The following is a 10,584-nucleotide window of genomic DNA, read 5'->3' on the forward strand; positions in this document are numbered from 1 at the left end:
TGTCTCCATTGAAATCATGGTCATATAGGAATTTATATCTATTTAAAATGTTTACTCTATTTTCTTCTTTGTCATTCTCTATTCACTACGGAGTCACTTTACTATAGACAAATGTGTTATTAGTCACACACAGAGAACCTATCCTTTCTTGGGATCATCTTGTGGTGTGAAATGGGAAAGACAATTAAGCCAAAATTAGAACAGTGATCATTAGGGCTTTGGAAGAATATAGAATTCTGGGTGATAGGAGACTGAGTTTGATTACTTCTCACAATAAGGGTATACTGAAATATCACAGGGACCACTATAAGAGGAGTTTCATATGAAATGAAGTCCTTCATACCATAGGACTTTTGTAAGTTCCTCCCATAAGGCAAGATAGAAACCAACAAAATACATACATATACTTATATATTTAAATATTTATATATTTGGCATTATAGATGATGCAATACTCAAAACTTCTATATTCTTTACATTATAACTGGGAGACATCAAACCTAAGAAGGGAAAATTACAACATAGTCAAGGGCTAGAGATGTCCCAGTTAGTGGATAAAGAGTTTATTGTCAAATTTGACAAATTTAATCCCTGAGACTCGCATGGCATACTAATTGTCTGGCGACATCTCTCTGCATGTACTACAAACACACATAAATAAAATTAATAAATTTGATTAAGATAAATACAATCAAGCTATAGCACAACCAAATGAGATAAGTTATGAAAGGATAAGATTCCGACCTGCTACAATACAAATATTTTCCTTGTGGATAAAGATGAAAGGAATGGTTCGGTGGAGAAGCAGCTAAATTTTCAGAAAACTTGCTTAGCATGTACAAAATTGTGCCCTAGGATAAAAGTAAACATTAAAAAATCCACATATAAAAGTTCTGGTCATATGTATTCTAATGTTTTTTATATAAAACAAATTTCTTGGTCCAATATTTTTAAATATTTTTATGAAAATTTTTTGATTAACTAGTGATCTTGATCCTGAAACATAAACTTACATGTTAAAAGAATTTATGTTGTGTCTTTTTATCTTTGCAACTCCTATATAAGGAAATATGCATGACAATGCTTCTCTTTCAGTCAAATGTATTATTATTTAGTGAATACAAATTTTAACTAAAAGGGCTTTTGATAATAAAGTTGCTTGATTCTTGTAAAGTTTTAGATTTAAAATCAAGTTGCAGATCTGGAACCTAATATATCAAGTTACATTCCTGAGGTATGATTTATCTGGACTCAGTTTTCTCCATGGAAATCATAATCAAAAAGTGGATTCACTTCATTTTACTCAACAATGATTATTTCTTCTGTTTTCACAAAAAATATTACATGGATTTTTCATGTTTGCATTATTTTACACTTAATGTTTGCCACAGAAATTCATATTTTATGAAACTGAAACTTGAATAATCCTTGTTCTTGTTGAAAATGGACCTGACCCTATCTATTTTTAGTTTTAAAAAGAAGTAACCCTGTGTCCAAGTCACTACTCACATACAATGTGTCGTTTAATTACATATGTATGTAGCCATTAAACTATTCCATCATGACTATTCCAATGTTTTAAATTAATTAATACCACAGATGCTGCACTTTTCACTAAGCTTGTTTTGGACTCATGTATGCTAATTCATTACATTACAGTTTGTTTCATGTATCTATAGGTTCTTAAGTTCTAACACACTATTTTTCAGGGTCTGTAAATTAATACAATTCAGCACCATGATAGGAATTTTGCTTCACTCATTCATAATTTGTGAATTGCTTATATTAAGATTTTGTTACTTTTTGAATATTTGTGATAATTTTATATCATTTTTAATTTACAAATTTCAGATCACCACTAAAGTTATAAGTAATGTATGTGCACTGAAAAGAAGGCTTTTTTAATTGCCAGTTCTCTGTACTTAAATATTCCGTTTTGGGTTTTTTTTCACTTTTTAAAATTTCTTCCATTCAAAAATTTACACTTCCTCCCCTCCTCCCATTCCCCTTCAGTGTTCCCCTACTCATCTTCCTTCCTCCCCTTCCCTTCTCAAGAAAGGGCAGGGATTCCCTGCCCTGTGGGAAGTCCAACCTCCCCCCCCCATAGGCTAGGGTCCGAAAAAGACAATAGTGCCTTTATCAACAGTTTCTCAGTCAGTCCCCCGTTTTCAGCCACATTCAGAGAGTCCAGTTTGATCACATGCTCATTCAGTCCGGATCCAGCTGGATTTGGTGAGCTCCCATTACAACAGGCATACTGTCTCCGTGAGTGGATGCACCCCTCCAGTCCAGACTTCCTTGCTCATCCCCGCCCTCTTTCTGCTCTTCAACTGGACCTTTGGAGCTCAAGAGCTCTGATGAAGGTCTCTATATCTATCTCCAGGAAGGGCGGATATAGGAGCAGGGAAGAAGATATCTACTTGGCTCTAGAGGGGATCCCAGGTTTCCAGGGGGATGTACCCAGCTAGGTCCTTAGGCAGTGGAGCAGAGGGTGCCTGAACTGCCCTTGTCCCACTATCACACTGATGTTTATCTCGAATATCACCATAAATATTCCAGTTAATTTTTTGTGCAGTTTTAGTATATTATTTTCTCAACTTATTACTGTATCTAATCCCCAGTCTCTTGGCCATTCTTCTATCTCTTCCGTGATTTTGGTTTCTCATTCAATGAACTTTTCTATGAGAAACAAGCCCCACATTTCCTTGTGAATAAAAGAACGAAAAAAATTGAAAATATAAGGTGTCATGACAGTTTTGTCACTTGAAGAAAGTAACTGTACAAATACCAAACTGAAAAGCATCATGCTTTACCAAATAAACATCCACATCAAAATTCTGAGGGTTGTGTTAAGTAATTATAAAATGAGGAATGAAAAGAATGAAAAATGGAAGGAGAACTGCATAGAAAGGGAAAGAAAAAATTAAGAGGGAATGAAGGAGAGTGAAAAGAGAGGGGGATAATGGAAATGAGGGAAAGAGGTGAATAGTATTCTATATTTAATTTTATTATATTATTTCTAAAAATACTACTAAAATATTTTTATGATACTGGTAGCTGTTTTATATAACCTGGAATTTTGTCCCAGAGATTGTTGGTTTCATTCTTCATTTCTCAGTAGTTCAAGTCCAAAGTCTCTTCTGCAATGGATGACACCAATATTTGGAAATAGGACTTTCAAAAATCTCATTAATTTACTGATACTCACTATTAAAAGATAATACGACCAAAATTTGAGAGCTCTGTCATATTGTTATGTGATCATCATGTTCAATCTTCACTTTAAATTGATTTTCAATTTTATTAATCAATTCATTTACATAAAATACATTCATGCTTTGTTTATTTAGGGGAATATATCACACATGTGGCAAGGCATCCATGTGGAGACCAGAGGAAAACTTGCAGGGTTTGTTTTTCTCCTTCCTGAATGTGAGTTTCCAGGGATTAAACTCAAGTTGTTAGCTTGGCTGTACAACCTTATGCATGAGCCTCCTCACCAGTCACAATTTTATTAAAACATTTAATAAGATCTAAAAGAGTTAGAATTGTTTAAAAAGTCGTGTAAATATTATAATGCGTGAAGATTTTACTCTGTACCATCAACTTACTTCAGCATATGCTATAACCAAAATAGCTTTGGTGAACCATGTTTTTTCCTCAAAATATATTTTTTGCTGTGAAATCAGGTTCTCATTCTACAGGTGAAAAATATAATAAATTATGTTACCCGACTGCTGTAAGAACTAAATATCTGCATTTGCATCTTGCTTGTTGCCACTAATAGAAAGTTTGTTTGTCTGAAGTATCAGAGAAAATTTTATCTCTTCGATTTCTTTGCTTGTTCCTTTTAACAGTCTCGTGTGCTTCAAGCTAGCCTCGCTCTTGTGAAGATGATTGTCAGTTTTTGACAATCCTACCTTCAATTCTCAAGCCCAAACTACCACTCTTGACTTTCAATGTGGACGTTAATACAACTTAAAATGGAAATAAGGAATTGAATGCAGGGATACATTGACTAGCAGAGCTGGTGGTTTTATAAGCAACATAAGTCACTAGGTCATGAACACATACCATCCCCTGTATTCTTTATTCGTGCTTGGGCATTTTACACCATCAGTTGATAAGTGAAGGGGGGGGGGCATGTCTTATTCTCGACTCAATAACTCTACTATTTTCTTAGCACTATGAATGCTTGTCTTCTGAGTGAATCTCAGAATGGAGAATGTCACTGAAGTGTCTCTGTTCATCCTGAGGGGTCTAACAGACATTGCTGAACTTCAGGTTATCCTGTTCTTCCTGTTTCTAGTTGTTTACCTTTTCACACTAATGAGAAACTTGGGACTGATTACAATAGTCATTGGGTACTCCCAGCTCCATATCCCAATGTACTATTTTCTGAGTGTTTTATCATTTATAGATGCCTCCTTTTCTACAATTATCACCCCTAAAATGTTAATAGATTTTATGTCAGAGAAAAAAGTCATATCATTCCTTGGATGTACATCCCAGATGTTTCTTGCTGTCAGTTGTGGAACCACAGAATACTTTCTCTTGGCTGCAATGGCTTATGACCGCTATGTAGCTATCTATAACCCACTTCTTTATGCCGTGAGCATGTCACCTAGAGTCTACATGTCCCTCATCATTGCTTCCTACACTGGTGGAATTCTGCATGCTTCTATCCACACAGGAGCCACTTCTAGCCTATCTTTTTGTGGATCCAATGAAATTAAGCATTTTTTCTGTGATATCCCTCCTTTACTGGCTATTTCTTGCTCTGACACTAAGGTGAATGAGCTTCTACTCTTCATCTTTGTGAGCTCCATTGAGGTAGTCACTATCTTAATTATCATAATCTCCTATAGTTTCATCTTTTCTGCCATTCTGAAGATGCATTCTGCTGAAGGGAGACAAAAAGTATTCTCTACGTGCGGCTCTCACCTCACTGGGGTGTCCATCTATTACGGAACAATTCTCTTCATGTATATGAGGCCAAGTTCCAATTATGCCTTGGAACATGACATGATAGTGTCCACGTTTTATGCCATTGTGATTCCCATGCTGAATCCCATCATCTACAGTCTCAGGAACAAAGATGTAAAAGAAGCAGTGAGAAGACTTTTAGGGAAAAAATTTATGTCTACATAATGAATTTTTCACTTTAAACCCCAATAAAACACAGATTAATTTTCAGTGCCTTCTTCAAATTCTGTTAGTAATTTATTATTTAATTTTAATTGAGCTTTTCTATCCTCAGTTAACATTTTAAGGTAAAGATGAAAATTCAAGTGCAAATGGATCAAAGCCCTAATAAAACCAGACACAATGAACCTGATAGAGAAAGTAGAGAGAAACCATGAACACACTGGCACAGGAGACAATTTTCTGAACAGAATACCAATAGAACAGAAACTAAGATTTAAAAAGTAATAATTGGGACTTCGTGAAATTGAAAAACTTCTGAAAGGCAAAGGCACTGTGAATTAAAGAAAGCAACAGCCTACAGAATATGGAAAGATTTCTACCAACTTGACATCTGAGAGAGGACTAGGATCCAAAATATATAGAGAACTCTAGAAACTAGGTATCAAAAATCAAACAACCCAATTGAAAATGGGGCACAGATATAAACAGGTAATCCTTAGTAGAAGAAACTCAAATGGCTGAGAAATACTAAAAGAAATGTTCAGTGTCCTTAGTCATCAGGGAAATGCCAGTCAAAACTACTTTGAAGTTCCATTTCACACCTTTCAAAATGATGAAGATCAATAATTCAAGCAATTGCTCTTGTTGGTGAGGATGTAGAGCAAGGAGACCACTTCTGCATTTCTGGTGGGAGGGAAAACTTATACAACAACTACAGAAACCAATATAGCAGTGACTCAGAAAATTGTGAATCAGTCTAACTCAAGATCCATTTATCCTACCACTTTTTAGTATGTACCCAAATGACACTTGGGCATACCCATTCTACTGCAGGCCCATTATTCAAATATGTTAATTGCAGCTTTATTCATAATAGTCAGAAATTGCAAACAACATTGATATCACTCAACCAACAAACAGATAACAAAAATATGATATATTTGTTTTTATATAATGAAATATTACTCAGTTCTTATAAAATTGATATCATAAAATTTACAGACACATGGATACAATTGGAAAAAATTATCCCAAGTGATATAACCAAAACCCCAAAGACAAATATCACACATATTCACTTATGAGTGGATATTGATTGTTAAGCAAATTATTATCATGTTATAATCCACTGACCCAGAGAGGTAAGAGCTCTAGGGAGGATGTATGGCTCTCTCTAAGATGAGGAAATAGAGTAGATTTTACAGGTCAACTGGAGGCTTGTGGGGAAAGGAGCAGGAGGGATCAGGTTGGTGGGAAGAAAGAGTATAGGGAGAACACCTCAAACTGGGGAGTATTTGGGGAGTTGTGTGGAAGTCTAGTTGATTGAACTTCCTGGAATCTATGAGTGTTACTAGTAATAGAGGATAAAGAGTCTGAAACAGACATATTTTGTTGCCAGTCAAAATAGTTACCAATAGTCAGACTGGGTTGGTTTCATTTGAGTTGTTGTCAAACAGGGTCCAATGGAGATACCAAAGCCGCCTAGGCTGATACTAGGACAGAGGGTTGCTCTCAAAAATCAACAATCAGAGCCCATTTGCAAGGACAAAATACACATAGCTCATTGAATGTAGAGAGGTTGACCTGGTGCCTACAGGGAGCTTTTATTTATAGCACCTTGTCTCTCATAGAGAACATAGTCTGCAGGCTATGAAGAAAAAGAATACTGACATGAACCAAGAATCCTCAAGAAACAAACATCTCTGCATGCAAGGTGTTCTGAGAAAATGTTGGCACAGAACTTGTTGGAGTGGTCAACCAATGTCTGATTTAACTTGAGGCCCACGGCACAGGTGAGTGACCATGACCTGTCTTGCCTGGATAAAATGGAGACTAGATAGCCCAGAGACCTAGGGTTTTGGGGGAGTAACTAAACATGAATGCCCAAACAGCAGAGCAAAACAAACAAACAAAAGAGGAGAACACTGATTCCTAATGATATTCTGCTTTACTCATTGTTGTCTTGTCGGTAATCATCAGAAAGACTCCCCCAGGCATCAGGGGCGTACAGAGATTCACAGACAGACATTACGTGAAGAGAATCTAAACTGAAGTTCTTCATTATCTCTACCACATTAGAGATTGGAGAGCCTGGCAGAAGACAACGAAAGACTGTAGGAGTCACAGGCAATGGAGGAAATTATGGGAACATGGCTCTTTGAATCAGCTAAGCCGGTTCACATGGTCTCATAGAGACGTTCGAAGCAAGCACGGGTCCTGTAAGGATCTGTACCAGGTCCTCTGTGTATGTTACGGCTGAAGGTTTGGTGATATTGAGGGACTCTTAACAGTGGGAACTCGCCCATCTCTTTTTCCCACTTTTCTTATCAGGTTGCAGTCTCTCAAGAAGGGTCTTTGCCATGCCTTGCTGTATCTTGTTTAACCATATTTTGTTGTATCCTGGAACCCTGTTCTGTTTTCTAACAGGAAAATGGAGGGAAAGTGGATCTGAGGGAGGAGGGAGGTATGGAGAACTGGGAGGATTCGAAAAAAGGAAAGCTGTGCTTGATATGTGATCCACGAGAGAAGAATTTATTTAAAATACAAATGACAAAAGCATTTCATTTTTTTAATCTTATTCAGTTCATGTACTCATTCAAATCCATACACATATATTTATACACATATTGATATTAACGGTATTCATTTGCTGTGTTTGAAGTAAGCAAATGCCATATAACAAACTACTTAAACAATAGAAGTAATCTTACCACACTTCCTGATGACAGACATGCCAAACTGTGATATGGAAGCTGATTTCTTCTGAGGCTGTTCTCTGTCATTCCCACTGTCTCCATATAATCTTCTCTCTATAAATGCCTATACATTAATCTTCCTTGTGCAGATATTTAACAATTAAATAAAGGCTTCTATAGGCATATTCTTTTATCTCATTGATATTATAAGTAATACTATTATGAATAGAGTAAAATTCAGAGGAAAACCGTAGTGATTATATAAATATGAATATGCATAAATAATTTATACACATATATGTGTACACACAGGCACACATTTTTATTCAACTTTTAAAAGAGAATAATCCTATATAACCATAAAATCCAAATTTTATAAAACACATACTTGTAATATATGTTGCAGCATCATATTTATATCTTACCAGACTAAGCACATTTTATCAAACTAATGGGAAAATATATAAACACCCAGACTAGTTTATATTTTTATTTACTCAATGGTGTTCAATTTCAGCTGAAAACTATCTCCATCTTCATTTTATCTATGAATTTGCAGCAGTCTAAGAATAAATAGTGATTTTGACACCTTGCAAAAGGAACGGCGAGCCACTTCCTGTCAACTGCCTGGCTAGCTTTACCCTAAATAATTACACGGAAATTGTATTCTTTTAAACACTGCCTGACCCATTGTCTTCAGTCCCTTATTAGCTAACTCTCACATATTAATTAACCCATTTCTAATAATATGTATATCACCACGAGGTGGTGGCTTACTGGAAGGATTCTTTTTTTTATTATTTTATTTTTTATTTTTTTTGAAAGTAATTTCATTAAATTATAAAAGTTTCCATTTCCGCCCCTCCTCCCAACACCCTCCCACTCCCCCCACTCCCTCTCCTCCTCCCCCCTCTCCATCCCTAAGAGCAGTCAAGGTTTCCTGCCCTGTGGGAAGTTCAAGTGCCTCCCCCCTCCCTCCATGTCCACGAAGGTGTGTCCAGACGGACTGGATCCGCAAAATCCAGTACATGCAGAGGAAACAAGTCCCAGTGTCATTGTCAATGGCTTTTCAGAAAGACTCCGGGCCAGCCACATTCAGAGAATCCGGCCACATTCACAGAATCTGGTTGGATCGAGTCCTCGTTCAATCCCAGTCTAACTGGCCTTGGTAAACTCTCATTAGATCTGTCCCCTTGTATCAGTGGCTGATCGCATCCCTCGCAGTCCTTATTTCCTTTCTCATTTTCTTCATCCTTCTGCTCCTCATTTGGACCTTGGGGGGCTCAGTCCGGTGCTCCAATGTGGGTCTCCGATCTGTATCACCATCCATCGTCGGATTAAAGTTCTCTCTGATCTTGCCTTCTTTGCTCACGTTCTCTTTCCTTCTGCTTCTCGTTTGGACCTAGGGAGTTAAGTCAAGTGTTCCGATGTGGGTCTCTGTCTCTATCTCCATCCATCGCCAGATGAAGGTTCTATGGTGATAAGCAAAATATTCATCAGTATGGTTATGGGCCACGGCCGATTCAGGCACCCTCTCCTCTGTCCAGAGAACAATCTGGGGGATCTCTCCTTGGACCTGGGATCTCATTTATAATCAAGTCTCCTGTAGACCCTAAAATGACTCCATTAGTTGAAATATATTCTTCCCTGATCCCATATCCATCCTTCCTCCCTCCCCCCATCTCAGTCCACCGATATTCCCATTCCTCCCCTACTTCCTTCTCGCTCCCCTTCCAACAACCCTCCCACCCCCCCATGCACCCGAGGTTATCTGGGACTCTTGTCTATTTCCAATCTCCAGGCGGATAGCTACATGATTTTCATCAGGTTCACCTTCTTATTTATCTTCTCTAGGATCACGTATAATAGGCTCAAAGACCTTTAATTATAGTTAGAATCCACATATGAGTGAATACATACCATATTCCTTTTTTTGGGTCTGGCTTACCTCACTCAGTAAAGCGTCTTCTATTTCCATCCATTTACATGCAAAATTCAAGATGTCATTCTTTTTTACCGCTGAGTAAAACTCTAATGTGTATATGTTCCACACCTTTTTTAACCATTCTTCTATTGAGGGGCACCTAGGTTGTTTCCAGTTTCTGGTTATTACAAATAGTGCTGCTATGAACATAGTTGAACAAATGCTTTTGTAGTATGTAAGGTAATCTCTTGGGTATATTCCCAAGAGTGGAATTGCTGGGTCCTGAGGGAGGTTGACTGTCAGTTTCCTGAGAAACAGCCACACTGATTTCCACAGTGGCTGCACAAGTTTGCATTCCCACAAACAAAGCATAGGCTATCATTGGTGTTTTTGAGTTTGGCTATTCTGACAGGTGTAAGATGATATCTCAAAGTTGCTTTGATTTGCATCTCCCTGATCGCTAAGGAGGTTGAGCATGGCCTTAAGTGCCTTTTGGCCATTCGAAATTCATCTGTTGTGAATTCTCTGTTCAGTTCAGTAACCCATTTTTTAATTGGGTTAAATAGAGTTTTAGTGTCTAGTTTCTTGAGTTCTTTGTATATTTTGGAGATTAGACCTTAGTCTGATGAGGGGTTGGTGAAGATCTTCTCCCAGTCCGAAGGTAGCCTTTTTGTCTTACTGACAGTATCCTTTGCTTTACAGAAGCTTCTCAGTTTCAGGAGGTCCCATTTATTCATTGTTTCTCTTGTTGTCTGTGCTTTGGCGTTCTGTTTAGGAAGTGGTCACCTGTGCCTATATCTTGTAGACTACTTCCCA

The 10,584-nt window shown here is 37.3% G+C and overlaps 1 protein-coding gene across 1 annotated transcript; it reads left to right on the forward strand.

Moving 5' to 3' along the window:
* The first annotated feature begins 4,215 nt into the window (after window positions 1-4,215).
* LOC125399460 (olfactory receptor 5T9-like) lies at window positions 4,216-5,151 on the forward strand. Its single transcript, XM_048432875.3, has one exon. It carries the CDS (start codon window positions 4,219-4,221, stop codon window positions 5,149-5,151), a length of 933 nt encoding a protein of 310 aa, XP_048288832.3. The 5' UTR covers window positions 4,216-4,218.
* The last annotated feature ends 5,433 nt before the right edge of the window (window positions 5,152-10,584 follow it).

Source organism: Myodes glareolus, chromosome 3 (genome assembly GCF_982192425.1).
Source record: "Myodes glareolus chromosome 3, mMyoGla1.1, whole genome shotgun sequence".
In the NCBI taxonomy this organism is placed as follows: domain Eukaryota; kingdom Metazoa; phylum Chordata; class Mammalia; order Rodentia; family Cricetidae; genus Myodes; species Myodes glareolus.